We start from the raw sequence: 26,151 nt of genomic DNA on the forward strand, positions 1-26,151 counted from the left end.
TAAATAGTCATGTGATAACCATCGACTATGAGAAACCACAAACTCCAAGCTTGAAATTACAATATATGTATATATATAAAAAAGAGGAAAAAGGATTCACCTTTTCACAAATACTCTTTATGCTAGTTTAATTTCACTACGTAACATACTTATATAAGATACCTATCTCATTATCCCATGTCAATTTTATTTTATCTAAAAAAAATCCCAAATAATTGATATAATAATTTAAATAAAATAAAATTAATTTCAAGTAATTTAAATTTTTTATTTCACTAAATCTAATCCGTATACATATGAATATTATGTGAAATAAAAATCAAGATCATATAAGACTATGAAAAATTACTATTACATAAATTATTATTAATTCATAATTTCAATTGTTGGTCGAAATTTTGAGTTAGACGATTTTTTAGCCCATATAAGACTTGAAAAATTACTATTAAGTGAAACAAAAATTAAGTCTATATATCAAAGTTTAATATTAATATTTTAAATAAGCAATATATAAATTAAAAAAATATATATTTATGATGCCATGTCAATAAAATTGACAGGATTAAAACTTCGAACTAAATAATAAATGGATTAATATATATATATATATATACTTATAAAATTGAATTAGAAATTTAGTAAAAAAAAGAATTCTTTTTTCTTGTTTCTAGGATTTTATAGCTTTTTTTTTTGACATCATAAATAAATACTATAAAGAGAATCCTATCCATTTTAGAATTAATTTTAATTTTTAATAGTCAATTAAATTTAGTCCTTTATTGATATAACACTAAATTACTATAGGTATTCTTAGAAATCCAAATGTCTCCCTCTTTCATGTGTGTGTATGTGTGCGTATACATACACTATTGATTAATTGACGTATTACTTTGAATAGAAAAGCATCTACATATTAATTAATTGATCTCTCTTGTAATTATATTTTTTATATTTAATTTATTAAATAAAATTTCACCCAATTTAGGATTTGTACGTTGTCTAATCCAGTTATATACCTTTTTTTTTTGTAACTTTCATTTTAGCGGAGCTATTTTTTTGTTAATTGTTAGTCCAATCTAATCATATTTAGATTATAATTTATTAATATATAATTTTATTATGTATAATATAAAATTAATTATGTGGTTTTTAGTGTTTTAGTTAACTCTAAATTGAATTAATAATTAAGTCTAAATTAAAATAGAATTCTAAAATAGTGTTCTCCTAGAATACTTAGTAGACTTTATTTTGAATTTTTAAACTAAATATTAGTATAGATATCTTGTATGAATAAAAAATCGTGAATGTAGCTAAAATGTAGATCACTATTGTTGTGCAATTTCCAAAATTTATATGGTATTTTTAATAATTAATATTATGTGTACGTATTTTTGAAATAGGATGCATAATAAATTTTAATTTATATCAATTAATATTTTGTTATGAATAATATAAAGGTATTTTAATTGGATTATAAGTTTGCTCCTCATTCATACTTTTATATACATTATAGATATAGATAGATCATAGATAAATAGATTGTAAATTATTATAGATGTAGATTATATACTAGTTGTATTTTTTTATTTTTTTTCTTATTAATTTTTTATTTTAGTTATTTACTTTTTATAAAATTTTATATTTAATTGAAATTAAGTATAAGTAATACTAAGCATTTCAAATTTCTATAAACTCTAAAATTAAAAATTTTTATTCCATACAAACAATAAAACTAATTTAAATAATAAAAATATAATTATAATTAATTTGAAAAATGAAAGGCATATTTGGCAAAACTAATATAGCCTGCCCACCCTTCCCACATTTATATATAGTATGAAGAGTTTCTACTTGTCTTCTTTTAGAGAATTTTGAGTTTTTTTTTTATGAATTTTTAGAGATTATTATGAATAATTTATATTAAAATTTTTTTGATATAATAATATTACAATATATATTTAAGTGCAAGAAATGAATTGCAATACAACATGGAAGAGGAGAAGGGACACGATTTTAGTTTATATCAAAGCAGGTGTATTACAAGAATAAAAAAAAATAATAATAATAAAATAGAATATGAAACTTAAAATATGCGATAAAAATACAAAATAAGAAGAATGTATTTTTTGAACATTTCAAAATAAAGAGAAGACATAGTAAAATATCTTATAAATGTATTATATTTTTAATTTAACAAAATTGTCCATATCTTTTATGTCTAATATAAGTATATGATCAATTATAATAATATATAATTATTAAAATACAAGATAAATTTAATTTTATATTAAAATAAATTAATTTATAAGTATATATTCAATTATAATAATATATAATTATTAAAATATAAGATAAATTTAATTTTATATTAAAATAAATTAATTTATAAGTATATATTCAATTATAATAATATATAATTATTAAAATATAAGATAAATTTATTTTTATATTAAAATAAATTAATTTATAAGTATATATTCAATTATAATAATATATAATTATTAAAATATAAGATAAATTTAATTTTATATTAAAATAAATTAATTTTATATTAAAATATAAACTAAATAATTTAACAATTGTAATTATTCGGGTGTAACGCGGAATTCGACTGGTTATATATACACACCAGTGGGGTAATAATTATTGAGTACAACTTTCTCTAACTCCTTACCTAAAACTTTCAGGATGAGTGATACTGTCTAGTAAAACAGAATCAAATGACTGTTTCAACTTCAGGGACAAATTTTCTACGAAAACTATAAGCATCAAATAATAATATAACCAAATCAAAATGTATGAGATTTGGAAAACATTTTGCATCCTATTCAGAGTAAGTTTCCTGTAATGTCTTACCTCTTCTTGCCTTTGAAATGGAATTGAAATAGTCTCAGTCTCATACTAAATTTTGAGGATGTTGTCCCCACAACTCATCAGCTTATGTAATCTGCATATCTATTTCACTAAAATGACTCAATATCATCTAGATCTAGTTAACCACGACCATTGCCTCAAGGGTAGCATCAGAGTTACTCTTTTCTGCCTAGCACACACTATGGCCTCTACTAGCATACATCTGAAACGTTGCATCGGTGCAAAGATTGAAGTGCAAAGTATAGAAAGACTTAATATGCTTCCAAAGAAATGACGAGACAGAGCATTCAATGTCCAATACAAGATTTTCTGGCACATTGTTAAAGAATTATCAAATACACATTATATTGCCAAATGAATAATTTATGAAATAAAGATAAAAATTAATGGCCACAGATGAGTAATTGTTGACTATTTGAGTGTCCTTGATGAAAAGAAAAATATGATGAGCGCCAACTGATCACTAAAGAGTTAAGCAAAGCTTTCTCTAGCTCTTTTGCTAGACCTATCTTGATGATTGAGACTATATATTCCATTATGATTGAATCGCATGGCATTGTGATAGGATCTTCACTTTGTAGTCCAAAATATCACTGTAAAGATATGTTAAAGTTATTGCAAAACGCTTCTGATCGCTAGAGTAGACAACAAAATGGCCTTTACTGGATACAATTCTATCACCATTGGTTCTTGGAAAGTCTTTTCCTCCCTTGGCAGCTATGCTTTGCCACCTCCTTGCCATTTTGATGAATCTTTTGGCGCTGATCATGATTATTAGGTTTAATCTACAACAAGAAAAGGATTTCAGAGAAGTGGTTAGTTAAGTACTGCAAAGTAACACTTATATATCCACATGTGCTGGAATTTTCTATGTAAGATCAAGAGATTAGCTATTTGATAAAGATGCTTTTATAGTTCTTATCAATATTGTTAGCAGGGCATAGATCCCAAAGTCACTATGAATGTCAATAACAAACTAGCATACAGTTAGGCTAACGTATAAAGTTTGTTGGTGTAATTATATATATTGCAATAGATCTTCACTTGAATAAAAAGATGCCGTGGAAGAAACAATTACATAACCAACAGTATCACATTTCCATGTCATTTATGAGGATAATGCTTTCGATGAAAACTATGTAAACAAAGCAACTACAATGCTTTCAATGAAAATGACTGCTGAAATAGTACAGAAACTAATAAGAGCACATTGTAATGATGAGCATTGCGAAATTTGCCCACTTTTCCCACAAATAGAGTTCACTATATCTGCATGTTCACTATCATTTCTTGCTTGGATCCTGGAGTTACACTGTTACATTCCCCTTTTCATGACACTCATGCGCAAATTTCTTATGTTCTTTTATCATTACCTACTATATGAAGAGGATATCCAGCATATTTAGTTTCAGAGTGTGTCATGTAGCTTTCCTTGTGTTGTTATTTTCAATATAGAAGGATGTGAGTGTTAGTTTAGAGGAGTTACTTAGGTTGTTCGCATAGTTATTTATGTTATTTGGCAGTTTCTGTGTTGCTAAACCAACAAAATGGCATTGCTATATCATTTTGGAAGACAAAGCTTTTGATGAAAGCTAGTATGGCCAAAACAAAATGCATGAGATCTTGAAATATGTATGTTCTATGAAGAATAATATTAGAATAAGTGTTCATTATGTATACAATAAGTTTCCACGTCATTTCTTTGCTTTGCTTGGCTTGATATTGGAATTAGGAAAATTCTTGCCTAGACCAGATCTATCATAGACCCAAGATGCAAACATGTGAGACCCATTTATTTAATAGATGAATCTCACTATACATCTTGTATCCTGGGTCTATGGTAGACCGAGTCTAGGTAAAAAAAAAATCCATTGAAAGGAAAAATTCTTACTAGACCAGGTCCATCATGGACCAAGACACAAACATGTGGGACTCATTTATTTAATAGGTGGGTCTCACCATACATCTTATGTCTTGAGTTCATGATGGACCAAATATAGGTAACAAAAATCCATTGGAAGGAAAATTCTTGCCTAGACTGGGTCCATGGTGGACCCAAGACACAAACTTGTGGGATCCACTCATTTAATAAGTGAGTCCTACCATACATCTTGTGTCTTGAGTTCATGATGGACCAAACCTAAGTAAGAGAAATACATTAGAAGGAAAATTATTGCTTATACCAGGTCTATCATGGACTCAAGACACACACATGTAAGACCCACTTATTTAATAAATTGATCCCACTATACATCTTGCGCCTTGGGTTCATATTGGACCAGATCTAGGTAAGAAAAATTCATCCTTAAGAAAATTTCACCCTTAACCACATATTGTCAGTGTTATATTAAGTTGAAAAATTTAGGATGTGGAAAAATTTTAAAAAACAATATTGTATGTATAAAGATTGCATTATGATCAATATTATGACCATTGATTATGGTAAATCTTATGTGAGTGAGTCCCATTATAATCAATGATCATATAGTATATCCGTTATACATACACTTTAGGAAGGGATTATTAGTCAAAATGTCACTTAGTATATATACACTCGTTCCATCAATAAATGTCATTTTAGCCAAAATCACAGCAAATCCCATGTATAAATATGGTGAATCGTGAATTACTTTGTGTATAAATTTTATAAATAATTTAATTTTGAATAATAGATTTTTTTAATATTTATTTAAAATCAATAACATTATCCAATTAAAATAGTTTTAAAATGTGTATAAAAATAATAACTATTAATTTTGCAATGTATACTTATAATATAATATCTAAAAATAACATATATAATATATCATACAAATAATATTAAGAAAATGAAGATTAATAAGTATATTTTTTATTTTTGAAAATTAATATTTTAATTCTTTAAATAAAAATAAGAATGATTTTATATCTAATTTAAATTTAGTAAGAATTTTGTATGGAGTCATTTAATAAATTAGTCAAACTCAAATGTAAATTAAAACTCACTTAATCTAAAAACTCTGTGAGCTTAAGCAAATTAAAGTACAACTCAACTCAGCTTATTTGTAGGGCTAAACATATTCAATAATTTTAATTTTTACTATTTTTGAAATTGAATCAATCATTGATTTGATTAATTTCTTGCTTAGTTTATTAATTAGATTGCTCTAATTATTTTTATTAATAAAAAATTTAAATAATTTTTATGCTAAAAATTTTTAAAATTTAAAATAAACTGAACCAAAATTGAATCAGTTGTTTCCATCCTAATTTTAATTAGTTAGATTAATAAATCAGTTCTGTCTAATTTAATGTAATAAATTTAGTGATTAAAAGAAATTAAATTTTATTATGCCTTTTTATTTTAATCTAAATTTTTTAATTTCATTAATTTGATTTTCTGTGAAAATATATAAAATCACTAACATGATGTGCGAATTATAATAAAAATTTATATTTTGTCAATGCATTTCATATTTATTGTTAAAAAATATTTTTATAAATTAAAAAAACTTTGTTTAACCAAAGAAATTTTAGTTAAAAATAACCTAATTATTAAAACCAAAATTAATATTAAAATTTAAAATTAAATTAATAAATTAAAAATGCATCACACCTAAACTTACCAATTAGACCGGCAATAAAACTTGAAATATGTATCCTAAAGGCAAAAAGATCCTTAAACTATGAGCCAATAGTTATATAATTTTTTAAAATGATTTAAGGTTTAAATAAGCTCTTCAATTTTTAAAAAAGAATAAATAAGTCTTTAAAATTTTAAAAATAGATCAAATAAGTTATTTTACTATTTTGGTGATAAATAAACCCTCTAACTTTTAAAAATATATAAAAAAATATTGAATTATAAATTATCTCTAATATAAATTCAGCCAAGACCGTGTACAAAAATTTTCTATTGAATGAGATCCTCATTAGCAATCCTGATTATAATCTAACTTGCAACATCCCAGTAAATATCTATTGCATCCTAAAGTAAATTAATAAGTTATTTTTTACTTAATGATTCAACAAGATTCTTCATGGATTCATCATTTTCATCATAGTTTTTGTATAGAAGTTTGTTGAACCATTCAGTAAAGAATAATTTATTAATCTGTTTTAGGATGAAGTAGATATCCACTGAAATGTTGTAAATTAGATACGTAGAATTACTAAGAAGGATATTAAGATCTTTGTACAAAGTTTTAGCTGAATTTATATTAGAAACAAATTATATTTTAATCTTTTTTTCATTTATTTTTAAAATTAAAGGGTTTAATTATCTCTAAAGGTTTATTTAATCTATTTTAATAATTTAAAAGATCTTATTTGATTTTTTTTTAAAAGTGAAGGGTTTAATTGGACCCCAAAACACTTCAAGGATTTATGTAACTATTTGGTATAACTTAAAGAGTCTACATAGATCTTTTGCCTATCCTAAAACGGAATTATTTAATAAATTAGTCAAATTGAAATGTAAATTAAAATTCATTTAATAAAAGCTTGGTGAGCTTAAACAAATTAAAGTACAACTCAGATTATTTGTAGTACTAAACATATTCAATAGTTTTAATTTACTATTTTTGAAAATGAATCGATCATTGAATTAATTAATTTGTTGCTTAGTTTATTAATTAGATTGGTCTAATTATTTTGATTAATAAAAAAATTTTAATAATTTTTATGCTAAAAATTTTTTAAATTAAAAAAAAAAAACAAATTGAATCTGTTGGTTCCATCCTAAATTTTAATTAGATTAATAAATTCAGTTTTGTCTAGTTTTATGTTATAAATCTAGTGATTAAAAGAAATTAAATTTCACTAGGCCGTTTTATTTTTAATTAAAATTTTTTTAACTGATGTGCGAATTATAATAAAAATTTATATTTTATCGATGCACTTCATATTTATTTTTTAAAAAATATTTTTATAAATTAAAAAACTTTTTTAACCGAAACAATTTTAGTTGAAAATAACCTAATTATTAAAACCAAAATTAATATTAAAATTTAAAATTAAATTAATAAACTAAAAATGCATCGCACCTAAACTTACCAATTAGACTGACACTAAAATTTGAAATATATATCCTAAAGTCAAGAGGCTTGTTTTTGTCTTTAAAGTATGGGATAATAGTTATACAAGCCTTTAAAGTGATTTAGGGTCTAAACAAGCTCTTCAATATTTAAGAAAATATTAAATAATTCCTTCAAATTTTAAAAATAAATCAAATAAGCCCTTTTACTATTTTGGAGATAAATAAACATTTTAACTTTTAAAATATATAAAAAAAATACTGAATTATACTTTGCCTCTAATATAAATTTAGTCAAGGCTGTGCACGAAGATCTTCTAGTTAATAGGGTGCTCACCAGCAATCATGCATATGATCTAATTTGTAACATCCTAGTAAATATCTGCTGCATTCTGAAACAAATTAATAAATTATTTTTTGTCAAATAATTAAAGAAAGTTCTTTATGGGTTCATCATCTCCATCATATAGTTTCTGTATAAAAGTTTCTTAAACCATCCGGTGAAAAATAACTTCTCAATATATTCTATGATACAGCAGATATCCATTAGAATGTTACAAATAAAATACATAGAATTGTTAATAAAAGTCTCATACACTAGAAGATTTCTATGTATAGCCTTGGTTAGATTTATATTAAAGGTAAATTATATTTCAGTCTTTTTTCATCTAATTTAAAAAGTTAAAAGGTTTATTTATCTCTAAGAACTTATTTGATCTATTTTGAAAATTTTAAAATTTTAAAATTTGAAAGGCTTTATTTGATTTTTTTTTTTTTTAAATTGAAGGGCTTAATTGGATTCTAAAACACTTCAAGGACTTATGTCACTGTTTGACATAACTTAAAAGGCCTAAATAGGTCTTTTGCCTATCCTAAAAGAGAGTTAAACTGATCAATCTCAATATTTTATTTCATGCAAATCCTTCTTGCCTCTACTTTCATTACAAAATTAAGTTAACATTATCTAGATTAGGGTTGTGCAATTTTAGGGTCAAAACCGAAAAACCTAACCAAAACAAAGTAATTCTGTTTAATTGGTTTGATTTTTTGATTTAATCGATGTGATTCGGTTTGAAATTAGATATTTTCGATTTGGTTTGATTTTTTTTTATGAAAAATCGAAGAAAACTGAACTGACCAAAACCCTTATGCTACGTTTTTTAGCGTGCCCATATTTAACATGTACACAATATCACTATCCCTTTCTCTTCTTTCCTCAAATGAAAGCCATCTTCACTCCATGGTTCTTGTTCTTCTCAACATCTCCTTCTCATACTCTTCTTCTTCTTCTCTCTTCTTCTTCTTGAAATTTTCTTCACTCGCGTACCAAGTTAGATCCATAGATTCTTTTTGCATAGATTTGCCCAATACTCTGCTCCTCATCAACAAATCCATCATCCGCCAAGTTCTCAACGTGGCCACCCAAGTTTTCGCCTCCTGACTACTCTTGCTCCTGTTGAAAGAATGATTCAAAATGTTGATGGCTGATTTTTCGGAGCATGTGTTTTTTGATTTTTTTTTTTTGTATTTTGTTAGGGGGTCTTAGAATGATTTTTTATCTGTTAGTCAACAAGTTAGTGGTCAGATATAGTTGGCACTAAATTAGGTCATGGGTTTATGTTCCTATTTTTTAGTTTTTTCTGTTGCTCTCTTGAGATTATTTAAAGTCCTGTACTGTGTTTCTTTTTTAAAACAGAAAATAAAAAATCAGCACTACACAAGTCTTTTGCTCATCTTTCAATATTTTATTTTTATTTCTTTCTTTACCAACAGTTGTGGTATCAGAGCTAAACAAAGAAAGAAAGCCCCAAAAGTGACCAGGTTTCGGTCCTCTCTTTTTCTCAAGCACAGGAAAGAGAAAAGTAAAAAAAAAAGGGGGATTTGAGTGGTGAGAGACACGAACCAGCAGATAGGTGAAGAAAACCCAAAATTTAGAGGAAGCCATGGCAAGCAACGGAACCAACTCAGCAGCACAGCCCCTAATTCCAATCTTCAAAGGTGAAAAATATCATCTTTGGAGTCTCAAAATGAAGACATTGTTCAAGTCTCAAGAGTTATGGGACTTGGTGGAGAACGGGTATGAAGAACCGAATCTAGCACCTGTTGAACCTGACCAGCGATTGAGAGAAAATAGCAGCAAGGATGCAAAGGCCTTACTGCTCATCCAATTTGCATTGGAGGATGAAATATTTCCTCGAATTTCAGTAGCTTCTACCTCCAAACAGGCATGGGAGATTTTGAAACAAGAATATTTGGGTGACAAGAAGGTAATTACTGTAAAATTACAAACTCTTCGTCGTGATTTTGAGACTTTAATTATGAAAAAAAAAAAGAATCTGTGCAAGAATTCTTATCTAGGGTGTCTGGGATTGTCAATCAAATGAAGTCTTATGGTGAAAATTTAAGTAATGAAATTGTTGTGAGTAAGGTGTTAAAGAGTCTGAGCTCAAAATTTGATTTTATTGTTGCTGCAATTGAAGAGACTAAGGACCTGTCCACTTATACTTTTGATGAAATGATGAGTTCTTTGTTAGCACATGAAGCTAGACTTGGCAGGTCCCATGAAAAGTCTGAGGAAAAGGCCTTTCAGGTGAAGGGGGAGTCTTCTAAGGGAAAAATAGAAAACTCAGCAGTTCGTGGTAGAGGCAGAAATGGATTTCGTGGATGAGGTTGTGGTAGCAGCAGAGGTAGAGGCCAATTTAGAGAACCATGCCAATACAAAAACTCAATTCGATGCAGGTATTGCAACAAACCGGGCCACAAAGAAGCTAATTGTTGGACCAAACAGAGAGAAGAACAAAAGCAAGCAAATTTTACAGAGAAAATTGAAGAGGAGAGCAGGTTGTTCATGGCTCATTCACCAATTCATAATGATGCCAACAGTAAAGATGTATGGTTTTTAGACAGTGGATGCTCCAACCACATGTCTGGAACCAAATCATTGTTCAAAGAGCTTGATGAGTCACAAAAGGGTGAGGTTCGACTTGGAGATGACAAGCAGATGAAAGTTGAAGGAAAAGGTACAATTGCCATTAAATCTGTGCAAGGTGATGTTAAACTCCTCTGTGATGTACAATTTGTGCCTAGTTTAGCTCATAACTTATTGAGTGTTGGACAATTGATAACTAGTGAATATTCTATTGTATTTGATGGTGATTCATGTATTATTCATGACAAAAAATCTGGTCAGACCATAGCAACTGTCCATATGACACAAAATAGGATGTTTCCTCTTGATGTTTCAAATGTAATGGGTAATGCCTTAGTTGTTAAGAGAGATAATGAGGCTAATTTGTGGCATTTACGTTATGGGCATTTGCATTTGAATGTTTTGAAACTTCTGAGTCAGAAAGAAATGGTTGTTGGCTTGCCAAAAATTGGTGAACTTATTTTCTATGAAGGATGTGTTTATGGAAAGCAGAATAGGAGGTCATTTCCTATTGGAAAATCATGGAGGTCATCTGATTGTCTTGAACTTGTGCATGCTGATTTGTGTGGGCCTATGAAAACAGAGTCACTTGGTGGAAGTCGCTATTTTCTATTGTTTACAGATGATTACAGTCGAATGAGCTGGGTTTATTTCTTGAAATTCAAATCTAAAACTTTTGAGAATTTCAAGAAATTTAAGGCATTGGTGGAAAAGCAAAGTGGGAGAAGCATAAAAGCACTTCGAACTGATCGTGGCGGTGAATTCTTATCTAATGATTTCACTATTTTTTGTGATGAAAATGGCATTTGCAGGGAACTAACAGCACCATACACACCAGAACAGAATGGTGTCGCAGAGCGAAAAAATCGAACGGTGGTAGAATGGCCAAAAGCTTGTTGAAAGCAAAAGAACTTCCAGACCAGTTTTGGGGAGAAGCAGTTGCAATAGCAGTATATCTCCTAAACATCTCATCAACAAAGGCAGTTCTGAATCAAACACCTTGTGAAGCTTGGATGGGTAAGAAGCCTCAGGTAAGCCACTTAAAAGTCTTCGGTTGTGTAGCATATGCTTTCGTTAATTTTCGTTCTAAGCTTGATGAAAAATCTGAGAAATGCATTTTCATTGGCTATAATCCTCATTCCAAAGCATATCGTCTATATAATCCTATAAGTGGCAAAGTGATAATTAGTAGGGATGTAGTGTTTAATGAGGAAGTAGTTTTGAAGTGGAATTCTGACAAAGAAGGCATAAAAAATCAAAGTGCTAGGAGATTTTGAAGTAGAACAACCAGCAAGTTCAGCCCCTTCATCACCCACAAGTTTAGCTCCTTCCTCACCCGGTGATAACAACGCTACAAATTCTACTAGTTCAGATTCTCTAGCATCTAGTCCCTCCACCAACAGCAGTGAAACATCACCAAGAAAATTCAGATCTCTTAGAGAAATTTATGAGTCATGTGATTTTGCCTTTTTAGTCACTAACCCTACTTCTTTTGAAGAAGCTGCTGAACAACCTACCTGGCAGATTGCTATGACAGAGGAGATGCAAGCCATTGAAAAAAATTCAACATGGGAGCTGGTTGATATTCTAAAAGGAAAGAATGTTGTAGGGCTGAAGTAGGTTTTCCGAACAAAGTATAATGCTGACGGAAGCATCCAAAAGCACAAAGCTCGGCTTGTGGCGAAAGGATACTCACAACAACAAGGCATAGATTTTGAAGAAATTTTTTCTCCTGTTGCTCGTTTTGAAACTGTGAGAATTATTTTGGCATTGGCTGCTCAATTGCAATTACCAGTGTATCAATTTGATGTGAAGTCCGCTTTTTTGAATGGTGAGTTAGAAGAGGAAGTGTATGTTTCACAACCTCCAGGCTTTGTTATCAGTGGTAATGAAGACAAAGTTTACAGGTTAAGAAAAGCTCTCTACGGATTAAAACAAGCTCCTCGGGCCTGGTATAGCAAGATTAATTCATTTTTCCATGATAAGGGATTCATTAGAAGTGAAAATGAACCCACTCTTTACTTAAAGAAGCAAGGTAATGGAGATTTTTTGGTGGTTTGCCTTTATGTGGATGATATGATTTATATGGGGTCCTCAAAGTCCTTAATTGATGATTTTAAGTGTTGTATGTAGAGAAATTTTGAGATGACAGATTTGGGCATGTTGCAGTATTTTTTGGGACTAGAGGTCATGCAAAGTGATGATGGATGTTTTGTATGCCAAAAGAAATATGCTGCAGATCTTTTGAAGAAATTTAATATAGCAAATTGTGAAGTGGCAGCCACACCAATGAACATCAATGAAAAACTACAACGTGAAGATCGGACCGAGAAAGCAAATCAAACGCTGTTCTGAAGCTTAGTTGGTGGTTTAGACTACTTGACACACACTAGACCTGACATTGCTTTCTCAGTGAGTGTTGTGTCCAGATTTGTGCATAGCCCTACGAAACAACACTTTGGAGCAGCAAAAAGAATTCTTCGTTATGTTGCAGGAACTCTGAATTATGGTATTTGGTATTGTAAAGTGCCAAATTTCAGATTAATTGGTTTCACTGGCAGCGACTGGGCAGGATGTTTGGATGATCGGAAAAGCACTTCTGGCAACATTTTCAGCTTTGTTTCTGGAGCAGTAACATGGAGTTTAAAGAAGCAAGAAACAGTAGCTCTGTCATCATCTGAAGCAGAGTATGCAGCAGCAACTTCAGCAGCACGACAAGCTTTATGGCTCAGAAAACTTCTTGAAGATTTCAGTCTTGAGCAAAAGGAAGCTACTGAAATATTCTATGATAATCAGTCCACTATTGCAATGGCAAAGAATCCTGCTTTTCATGGCAGAACTAAGCATATTGATGTACATCATCACTTCATTCGAAAGCTGGTAACTGATGGTAAAATAGTGCTGAAATTTCGTAGTACTAATGAGCAAACAGCTGATGTTTTTACAAAATTACTTTCCCAAGCCAAGCATCAGTTCTTCAAATCACAGTTGGGAGTATGTGATTTCGAATCAAGGGGGAGTGTTGAAAGAATGATTTAAAATGTTGATGGCTGATTTTTCGGAGCATGTGTTTTTTTATTTATTTAATTTTTTTTTGTTAGGGAGTCTTAGAATGATTTTTTATCTGTTAGTCAACAAGTTAGTGGTCAGATATAGTTGGCACTAAATCAGGTCATGGGTTTATGTTCCTATTTTTTAGTTTTTTCTGTTGCTCTCTTGAAATTATTTAAAGTCCTGTACTGTGTTTCTTTTTTAAAACAGAAAATAAAAAATCAGCACTACAAGTCTTTTGCTCATCTTTCAATATTTTATTTTTATTTCTTTCTTTACCAACGGTTCCTGCATGTTTCCCTACTAGCTACTCTTTGTTGTTAAGTGCTCTTGTGTACACAGTCTAGTCAAGAGCTTTTGAGAAAACTACATAGCTCTAAAAATTTTAGTTTTATCTATTAAAAGTCTTTCGTTGATTGTGGATTTGTAGTTAAGATGCTACCATATCTCTTCATGGGTAATTTGTAATTGATTTTGATTGTGGATTTATTGTTCTAATTGAACTGATTTCTTCATGGGTAAATAGGCATTTTGACCATCCTAAAAGAGAGTTAAACTGATCAATCTCAATATTTTTTTTTTTTCATTCAAATCCCTCTTGCCTTTACTTTCTTTACAAAATTAAGTTAACATTATATAGATTTTATTCTTATTATTGACAAATAATCGTTTAACCTATATTTGCTTGTAATATTTTTCTGGTCATTTATATCTACTCTAGGAAAGTTCTCCATGTATTTTTCTATGATCAAGAAAAGTAAAATTAGATAACATTTTAAGTGTGATTATTATTATGGATATGTGGAGTTCCTGGAATGAAATCTTTGGATATATTGGTATTCTTGAAAATTACCCTATTCAAATATGAACCTGGTTAATGTTTTTAATACTAGAATCAGTCTCAAACTCAATCACCTTATTTGGAATGTAAAATTTTATAATAACTCAGTTCAATTAATTTCATTTTTGTCAATTTCATGTTTGAAAATGAAAGAATTCAATTCTTTTTAGCTTAAAAAACTATATTTAAAAAAAAAAGGATAAATCAAGTATGATTTGTGAGAATTCAATTGAATTATTTTCTTATAAATGATTTATTTATAGTTATTAAACCCAGACTGAACCGACCGGTTGAGCTACTGAACTGGTCCGGATTTGTAATTAAACTAGACAAAAAAGCGACCTGGTTAACCCGGCGATAGTAGATTTATGAGATATTCAAAAAACACATTAGAGTTAGAGTTTAAGAGTTTTGAGTTATTGTATCTTGCTTTTTTTCATCATAGTGAAACTTTTTTTGTCGTCGTGTCCGTTGACATAGACTTTACGGTCAAACCACTAAACTTCTTTATTATTTTTCTTCTCTTTTCTATACTGTATGATTGTGTGTATGCCTTATATTTGCATGAATGTTATAACAGATCAAAAACTAGATTTTAGCATAATATCAAGGCATCATATATATAAATGAAGGACAATGGCTAAAAGAGATATATAAACAAATCCATCCACAACTTAGAAGTGTTATCTGTAAAGCAGAAAACTACGCAAAAGAATAATGGCAGAGGGTGCAGTAACCTCTCTGCTTGAAAAATTAGTTCTCTTTTTTGAAAATGAAATGCAGCTCTTCAGTGGAGGGTCGACAAGAGGAAATTTCTTATCTACGTGTATAAACACCCAACCAATAGAAAATTATCTATATGTATTTTTAAGTGGGATCTACTATGATTTTAATCAAAATGATAACTGTTAATTGATTGGGTATATACACCAAGGTGTAGGTAAAATTTATTAAAAAAAAAAAAGATATCGTGTATATGAGAGCAAAGTTGGAGCAGATAAGAGCCTTCCTAAGGTTTGCAGATTCACTGGAAGAGAGTGATGAGGAAGTAAGAGTGTGAGTATTTGAATTTGGTTATTACTTAAATTTTTATAGTTTTTTTTTTTCTTTAATTGGTTTTTTGTATTGAGTCATTATTAATATTTTTTTTACTAATTTTGATATAATATTCCAACAACCTTAGTGCCTTATTTAAATAATCTATATGATTGACATTCACTTAAAAGGACAATCATTTAAATGATTGAAATTCACTTAAAAGGACTATAATTTAAATTAAATCATGGGTTTACATAAAAATCTAAATCAATTTTACTAAAAATTTATCAAACAGTATGTATATATCAAAATTATTATGTTATAAAATCTATTAAGTATATCTATTTTGAAAAAATTATTAGTTATAATTAAAAATTACAAAAAAAAATTATCATAATGGAGTGTTTTCTACAAAATATTAATTCTACTTTAACAGCTATTATAAAAAAAAAATAATAATAATTTTTATCTATTAAAAAAAATTTATTCTTCATATACATATCATTTTAAATTTTATTTATATTTTATTTTATTTTTACTAATGTTTAAAGGAAAGATTTTTTTTATTAAAAAACTTATATACCTACAACTAATTTATCATATATAAATATTTTAAATAATCGTAAATTTCATGAATGCTTATCACTTTACATATATAATATTAACAATAAAATATTAAAATTTTATCATGGAGTTTGCATTTGCAATTAAACCCTAAAGTTTACATAATTAGGGTGAGTATTATTCAGTTTGAATCGAATAAATTGAGCCGACCCGTCCTAATTCAATAATTCGATTTAATTTTTATAGTATTTCGGTTTGATTCGATTTTAAATTTTAAAAATTTTAATTATTTTGATTTAATTCGATTTTAGATTCAAAATGTTTCAGAAAACCAAACTGAACTGAACAGTGAAACACCATCGTTTTAAACGTTAACCATTCACCCCTAATGCTAATTCTAAATACCTAATCCTACTGCTACATAAGGAACACGCCGTTCTCTGCCTTTGTTTCCTCTTCCTACGAATCCCACTTCTCTTTGCGTTCGTAGGGCCTTGTTTCCGCTTTCCATTTTCCATTTCTCAGTCTTTCAATTGCTAACTCTATCACAATTCACAGAGCCTTAGATTTAACCATTTTTCTCCAATCTCCATTGCGCAGCCCCACAATTCACAAAGCCTCGAAGGTCATAGCCCTCACGTGGATCTTCCCCATTTATCTAATCTACATCGCGTATCTTTCATGCAAGGCAATCTCCGTCAGCCTTCTTAGTTCCCATGAATCCCTCGCTGCTCACTTAGCCACTGTTGCCATCTGTGGTGGTTGCGGTGGTGCCTATGTGCCGAAGTCTTTGATTCTCTCGATTGTGGGCTTTTCTACTCTTGGTTGAATAGTGTTCTCTACTCTTGGTTGATTAGTGTTCTGCTATTGTTGGGTTTGGGTGAGTATGTTCACAGTATATTCTACTTTTCAATTTAATTTTACAGTGTATATTCTAATATATTAAGTAAATGTTGAAATGTTGATTGGTTGAGATTGAGTATTTAAATTTGAGTGATGAATTAAACTCTCCTCTTTATAAGTTTAGATAGATACTGTGATTGTGTATGTTCAAACCGAAGAAAACTGAATCAAACTGAATTAGTAGGATTATTCAATTCCGTTCTCTTATTTATTCGGTTTGGTTTGATTTTTTAAATTAAAAAATTCAGTTAATTCGGTTTTATCAGTTCAGTTTGGTTCAATTCAGTTTAAATTGAATGTTTACCTCTTGTGCATAATTGCCAATTAAATTCTAATATTTTATTAATATCTTCAATTAACCCGACTATCAATTAACTATTAGTATACATTAACAAATCAGAAATTATAAGTCAAATTTTGCTTTGTAAATACAATTACCTTACCCATTCTAATCAACTTTTCAAGCTAACATTAACAAAACTTGTTCACTGTTACTATATATATATATATGCATAGTAACATAATACAACTTTAGAAACAAAGCAAAATAAAACAAAATCAAATTATTCCTCATCTGCATAGCCAACTCTTTTTTCAAATAAATTATTTTATCCTTTAATTTTTTTTTGTTTTTGTCAATACTTCAACTCTGTTATGTAAATTATTAATTAGTGTATTATTTTAATTATAAGTTTCATTGAGCTGCATCCATTTCTCAGTGATTTTATTATTAGTCTTCTTTAACTCAATAAATTTATCCTTATTAAGAGCATTTCTTTGCCAAAACAAATGTATAAGTAACTCATTCTCCTAGCCATTGCAAGGTGGATCAAACCACTAAAAGAAAGAATAGTAAGTCCCCTAAATCAATTGTTCATTAATATCAGCTATCAACAAATTTATAAAATATAGTTCCTAATCAAAATAGTCAAAATAAAATCCATTAAAATTATCTTCAAGTGCCATATTCTAACAGTTTATTAACGGTTGAGTCAATTTAAGACAGTAATTAAATGTAAGGGTTTAATTGACAAATTTAGGGTTTCTAATGCGGCTTCTCCAGTAATTTAAGCCAGCTGACATAAAATTCCTGTTAAGTATACTAATGGTTTATTGATGGTCGAGTCAATTTGAGATATCAATCAAATATGAGGGTTTAATTGATAATTATGCAATCTTCAGCATTTAATTGTAAAAATTGACAAATTTCATAGGTTTTTTTTAACAATTAACTTAATGTGTTAAGATGATAGGTCTATGCCCTCTTGTATGTTCCTAACATATGCATTGCAAGCACGCTTCATGTATGGTACATGGATTTCGATTTTTATTAAAAAATTTATCTAACCAATTTAATTCTTTTTTGTCTATTAAGGGTTTCGATTTTAATTTTTGAAAAATTTTAGTTTTTTGCTTTGATTCAATTAATTTAGTAAAAAAAAAAATTAACCAAACTGGTATATCATATTGCGTCATTTTATTATGGTACATAAATAAAAGTTATCCTTTAGTCATCTCATTTTTTCTTGAGAGGCAACATCCCTATCTTGCTTTCGTTATCGCCCTGGCATCCCCCTTTCGAACTTCTTCTTAGAGACTCCTTATGCTGACGACCCATCCAAGAAATTAATGAAATTGATGGCAACTCCTCAATGCTCAGTCGATGCCAATGACCCATTTAAGATTTAGCCCTTCATGACTTCACCTTCCCTTTTTAACCCTCATCCCTCGGTGGCGTAGTGGTTAAATTAATTATTTTCATTTTCTAGAAATAGACTAATGAGAACCCAAATGGATTTGCCAAGGAACCACCAAAATATTTGAATCAATTCTCTAGAATCCTCATAATCAAATTCTTCCACTTGAAATCACTTAACCTAAAATCGACTTTATGGTAGAGAACCAAATGAATAATTCAAATAAAAAAATTAAAGGATTCAAGACCCAATACCAACATGTGGTAGCTAACCATGAATATCAGGGTATTAATTCTTGTAAGTTAATTAGACTTATCAAGAAAAAAAGTTCAATGAAGAAGAAGAGAGGAGAAAACTCTCTCAATAATGAATTGATTAATATCTCAAAGTTGTATTTACAGCTCTAAAATAATCTATATATATGTGTCTCTTAATACAAAGCCAAAATGAACTAAAACCTTAGGAATGTTAAAAGTCACATACATAATAGCACAAAAAATTAACCAAACAGCAAGTCTCATGACCTTTGGTGAGCTTCCCATTGCTTGTGGTGCGCCTGATCACTTCTCATGGCCATGTGTGCATCCAACAGTATTCATCCCGCACCCTCTCATGCGCTTCATAGGTCTTCTTGGTGTATCTCATGGTTAGCCATGCACCTAATGGCAATCCCAAGGCTAGCCATGTGCCTCATGGCCCCCCAAACCTTCCCAAATGTAAGCCATGCACCCAAGATGAATCCCACAAGTGCTTATGCGCCTTCTAGACCTCTTCTCATGGCTGAATGTAAGCTTCTCATGGCTAGGTATGAGATATTATTTTCCCTTTATAAATGAAGATGTTTTGGCTCTAACTCATGGCTGGAGGTAAGATTCTCATAGCTAGATGTGAGATGTTCTATCCCCTTTAGCAAAAGAAGATATTTGGGCTCTTTATTACCATTTGTTGGAGAAATTATTAGCATTGAACACCACTAACTCCATTCATGCACATGTGCACTAAAATGACCCATTTAAGCTCATTGAGCATGCCAAACTTGTGAATTCTAACCTTGCACACTTGAACTAGGATAACCCATTTAAGCTTCTTGAGCATGCCAAGTTTGTCAATCTCGTGTCTCTTGTCAACATGTGCTTGAATGAACCCTTGAAGAAATTCTTTGAAACTTGGTGCTCTCATGATCACATCATAGACTGAGTTATTATGATTTTGGTAATTTTGTTGTTTGTTTGGTTGCTTGTGATTTTGTTGTTTAGCTAATGGAATTTGCGATTTTTTTTTGGAACAACATAGTTTTGTTTGTTGGGATATTCTGTTCAAAATTGATGAACTGAACCAAACCAAACAAAATAAATTCAACTCGATTTGATTCTTCTATTATTTCAGTTTGATTTGGTTTGCATTTTATAAGAGTTCAATATTTTAGTTTTTATGATTTAATTCAATTCAAAACCGAAGCAAATGATTGCACACCATGCCTTCATTTAATTATAAATTCCTCATTCTTTCTCTATATATACAATTTTAATTATTTTAGAATAGAATGAACACATTTTCGTTAATCCATGAACATGATCAATATAGACATGTAGACTCATAGAGCCATACATCTCGATTGGAAAAGAATCAATAGAAAAAGAAAGAATTGGAATTGATTACTATTTTTCTCGTGGATTTGTCAGTCTAAGCAGGAGATAATATACTCTGATATTATTGATTATTTTGTGATTTAAATAACCATTCCATCTTAATTGAAAACATAAATACCACTTTAGGAAGAAATCAAGTTCTACTCTACTGGTTAAATGTGTATCACTAACCTAATGCAGAGTCAAGTTTGAGTTCCCCCTCCCCAATCCCTACTTTAAAAAAAAAAAAAAAAAAAAAAAAAAAAAAAAAAAAAAAGAGTAGAATGAATTTTATCCTATATTTTAACCTTGTTGAATTGTAATTGCTTATATATATATATATATACATATATATATATAGATCATCAAGTTTGTAAAATATTATATACATGGCTATTGAAGCAACTGATAAATCAGTTGTAGTTGTTTCCAGGAAAAGGGTACGCAATATATATTACTTTTGGTTCATAGTGGGATGAGATTAAGACACAAATGATGTTTCAGTTAATTAGTGTGTACACAATATATATATATGGAAATTTCCAAAACTCCATCAAAAAGGACAACTTTACAAGTCTTTTTTTGGGCATTAAATCCTAACCTTGACTAAGTAACAAACAGCAGGATAGCTGATGCCATCATTTTTGAATTCCTTCTCATAACCTCTCTTTACTTATCAATCTAGCTTTGTTTTGTTGCCAGATATTAAATTAACCAAAGTAGAAGAAAAAAGTTCAGTCTATGCTGGAAATTCCAATTTCCTTCTAGCCCAAGTAAAGGATCAAAAACTAGATTTTGCAGAATATCAAGCTGCAAACATCAGCCATGACATTCTGGCATCATATTATAAATAAAGGACAATGGCTAAAAGACATATATAAACAAATCCATCCACAACTTAAAAGTGTTACCTGTAAGCAGAAAGCACTGCAAAATGTAATAATAAATTTGATTTAAAATGCAAAAAAACACTTTGAACTCTACAAACTGAAGCAAAATATTAAATTTGCATCGTGAAGATTGAAACTCACATACTTTTATTAATTTTTAATATTAGCATTAATATAGTTATTCTATGATTTAAAATAATTATAATTTTTAATGAAATTTTAATATAATAATAAATTTTAATTATTATTAAATTTTTTAATTATAATTATATTAATAAATAAAATAAGATAAAATAATTATATTTTAAAATTAAAATTTTTTAGAAAATTATTTATAAAACAATAAAAATACATATGCGTGCAACCAGATTAATTAATTTAATGATGATATGTTTTACTTTATTAAAAACAAATTAACTATAACCAACAATGTTGGGTGCCGTGCTTCTAAAAAAATTTTAGTTTAATTTTTAAAAGTGTATTGTTAGAACAAACTATTATAAACTCTAAAAAAATTAATTTTTTATAAACTATAAAACAGATATTAAAGATATCTTAATGTAAAAAAAAAAAAAATTATAGAATCTTTCATTTGAAAATTTAGTTAGTCTCTACTCATTGATTTTGCCAATGAATTAATCACTATTGTCTTTTTTTTTTTTTTTTTGGACAGTTCGGCTTTTCAATTATGCCAAGGAGCAATGGCTTTTCAATTTCTATATTTGTGTGTCTCACGCGCACAGGTCACTGAAATTCCACCTTGCTAATGTAAAAGGAAAATTTTCCCACTATTCTTTTTCTATAATTGACTTGAATTTGATATTCAAATTAACAACTCCAATATCACCAATTAGTGGTTCCAGAACCACTAATAAAGTAAAAAAAACTTGCAGAAAATCTTACTCCACAAACGGCAGATTTTTTCAAAGAAACTATTTTCTTATTCAATCTTTGGCATGTTGATTGGGTTTCTTCGGAGCATTTTCTTCAGTTTGGGTCTTTTGTATTTGAAACTTGTATGGTTTTTTTTTTTATTTTTTTTTTTTTATTGAATTTGCTGATTATTATCATCCAAATAATTTCTGAAGCTGTTCAATTTTATATATTTTAGTTAATAATTTACATAATATATATATTTTGTATAATTTATATTTTAAAATTTTAATAATTTTATTATATATATATTAATTTGTAAGCCAAATTAAACACCAATATACTTAATAGATATGTTTGACCAACTTATAAATCAAACTAATCTCTTTGACATTAAAATCTTGAGGGATAGTTAACAAAGCTTAATAAATGGAAATTGAGTAACATCATTTTACTTTATTTAAGTTTTTTACCAAACTCTTGTTACATTATTAATTATTTTTTACCCTTAATAATTATTCCTTTAAAATTTATGGAGTAACATTTAACTTTTATTTTTTTAATTTTTCGGTGGACAACTCTTAATTTTTTAATTTTGTACCAAACATTATCTTAGTAGGATCAGATTAAGACATGAATGATGTTTCAGTTAATTAGTTTGCTGGTGCTGGAATTTCCTAGTAGTTTTCTAGCCCAAGCAAAGGATCAAAAACTAAAGTTTAGCGGAATATCAACCTGCAACATCAACCATGACATATGGCACCTTATATATAAATGAGGGACAACGACTAAAGAGATGTATAAACAAATCCATCCCACAACTTAGAAGGGGTTACCTGTGAAGCAGAAAGCTCTGCAAAAGAACAATGGCAGAGGGCGCAGTAACTATTCTGCTTGAAAAATTTGTTCCCCTTTTCGAAAATGAAGTACAGCTCTTGAGCGGGGGTCGAGAAGATATAGTGTTCGTGAGAGCAGAGTTGGAGCGGATAAGAGCCTTCCTAAAGGTTGCAGATTCACTGGAAGAGAGTGATGAGGAAGTAAAAGTGTGGGTTAAACAAATCAGAGATGTTGCTCATGACACTGAAGACGTTTTAGATGAGTACAGAATTCTACAAACACATGATCATGGCAATGGGCTCTTTGGTTTTCTACATAAGATGTCTTGTTGCATTAAGAACATGAAGGCTCATTATCGAATAGCATCAGAAATACGAGAGATCAAATCAAGAATCAAAAATATTTCTGCTGGACATCGAATACTCCACCAGAAGTTCTGTGTAGCCGGACAAGGTGCAAACTCCACCTGTGCAGGCAACGAATGGCAAGACCAGAGAGGGGATGCCCTTCTTCTAGACAGAACTGATCTAGTGGGCATTGATAAGCCCACAAAGAAGCTGGTTGGTTGGCTGGTTAATGAAGGTACAGGGCGTGAAGTAGTTTCACTTGCAGGGATGGGAGGATTGGGGAAAACCACCTTGGCGAAACAAGTCTATGATGATTCAGAAGTAAAGAAACATTTCAGCATGCATGCCTGGATAACAGTGTCTAGATCTTACAAGATGGAAGAACTCCTTAAAGACATTGTTCAACAACTCTTCAGTGCAGATAGGAAGCCAGTTCCCAGAGAAGCAGACAACATGAACAGCAATCAGCTGAAAACAATAATTAAGGAGCTGCTTCAGAACAGAAGGTACCTAATTGTTTTGGATGATGTATGGCATATAAATGAGTGGGATGCCGTCAAATATGCCTTGCCCACCAACAACTGTGGCAGCCGAGTCATTCTCACTACACGCAATGCTGATCTTGCCTTCACCTCACGCATAGAATATGAAGGTAAGGTCTATTACTTGGAGCCATTGCCTCCAGAAGAGTCTTGGACTCTTTTCTGCAGGAAGACATTCCAAGGGAACTTATGTCCTCATCATTTGGAGGATATTTGCAAAAGCATACTCAGAAAATGTGAGGGACTTCCCCTTGCAATTGTGGCAGTTAGTGGAATTCTTGCTACCAAAGACATGCGAAGGATAGATGAATGGGAAATGGTTCGACATAGCCTTGGTGCTGAAATTGAAGGCAATGATAAACTTAAGAATTTAAAGAAGGTACTTTCACTCAGTTTCAATGATCTGCCATACTATCTCAAGTCTTGTTTCTTATACTTGAGCATCTTTCCTGAGGATCATCCAATTGAGCATATGAGACTCATTAGATTGTGGGTTGCAGAAGGATTTGTGGAAGCAAAATATGGAAAAGAATTAGAAGATGTTGCAGGGGACTATCTCAATGAACTCTTAAATAGAAGCCTGCTACAAGTAGCAGAAACAACCAGCGATGGACGGATCAAAACATGTCAAACTCATGATCTTCTACGAGAGATTGTCATCTCAAAGTCAAGAGAGCAAAATTTTGCAGTTATAGCCAAGGAACATAACGTTACATGGCCAGATAGACTTCGGCGTCTATCAATTCACAACACATTACAAAATGTGCAACAGAACAGGTGTGTTTCTCAGTTACGTTCATTATTCATGTTTGGCATAGCAGAGAAGTCACCCATAACTGGCCTGTTTCCCAGTGGCTTTAGGTTGCTTAATGTGTTAGATTTGCAAGGTTCAAATCTAAACAAGTTCCCAATTCAGGTTATCAACCTATACTACCTAAAGTATCTAAGCTTGAAAAGTACAAAGGTAGCTACAATTCCATCCTATATAGGGAAGCTTCAACACCTAGAGACCTTAGATCTGAAACACGCCCATGTCACTGAATTGCCTGTGGAGATCCTGAAGCTACGAAAACTTCGCCATCTTCTTGTGTATCGTTATGAGTACGAGTCTTATGCACATTTCCACTCCAAGCATGGATTCAAGGCTCTGGAAAAAATAGGTGTTTTGCGGTCACTGCAGAAGCTATGCTTAATAGAAGCAAACCTAGGAAATGGCAATATAATGAAGGAACTCAGGAAGCTAACCCAACTGAGAAGGTTAGGTGTAGTAAAGTTGAGAAAGGAAGACGGGAAGACTCTGTGCTCATCTATTGAAAATCTCAGCAACCTTCGTGCATTATCCCTACTTTCTGTGGAAGACGAGATACTTGATCTTCAGCACCTATTTTCTCCTCCACAATTACTTCAGCGGCTTTACTTGACAGGACGTTTAGAGACACTACCACACTGGATACCTAATCTTGCAAGCCTGGTTAGACTGCATTTGAAATGGAGCCGCTTGCAGGATGATCCACTTGAATCTCTTCAAATTCTTCCAAATCTTGTACATCTTGAATTACTCCAAATGTATGAAGGAGACACACTGTGTTTCAAGGCTGGTGGGTTTAAGAAGCTGAAGCTCTTAGGCATTGATAAATTCGATGAACTAAAATGCATACAAGTGGAGGCAGGATCAATGCCCATAGTGGAGAAGTTGTGCATTCAGCGCTGTAAGTTTTTGCATAAGGTACCCTTGGGCATTGAATATCTGACAAAGCTCAAAGTGCTTGAATTCTTTGATATGCCTCATGAATTAATCAAGACACTTCATTCTGATGAAAAAGAGGGAGATTATTGGAGAGTTGCACACATCCCAGAAGTGTATTCTACCTACTGGAGAGATGGGGGATGGGAAGTCTATTCTTTGGAAAGTTTCAATGATGCTTACAGGCCAAGTCCTGTCACAAGGAACCAGGAGCTTTATACTCGCTGGAAATAGCATTTTTCTTGCATGTTGGTTTCATTATCTGTGGATAAAATTTGTAAATAAGATTGGTAAATTTATATGATTGTAAATAGCTAGTGTTTTAATGCTAAGCTTCATTATAGATGATCAAGAAAATGATGTTTGGTGTTGTATAAAT

General features: G+C 30.3%; 1 protein-coding gene across 1 annotated transcript; it reads left to right on the plus strand.

Moving 5' to 3' along the window:
• The first annotated feature begins 22,641 nt into the window (after window positions 1-22,641).
• On the plus strand, window positions 22,642-26,036 carry LOC110655174 (disease resistance protein RPM1). Its single transcript, XM_021811376.2, has one exon. The coding sequence runs from the start codon at window positions 23,169-23,171 to the stop codon at window positions 26,004-26,006; it is 2,838 nt and encodes a 945-aa protein (XP_021667068.2). The 5' UTR covers window positions 22,642-23,168; the 3' UTR covers window positions 26,007-26,036.
• Window positions 26,037-26,151: the final 115 nt, after the last annotated feature.

Source organism: Hevea brasiliensis, chromosome 18, assembly GCF_030052815.1.
Source record: "Hevea brasiliensis isolate MT/VB/25A 57/8 chromosome 18, ASM3005281v1, whole genome shotgun sequence".
Classification (NCBI taxonomy): Eukaryota; Viridiplantae; Streptophyta; class Magnoliopsida; order Malpighiales; family Euphorbiaceae; genus Hevea; species Hevea brasiliensis.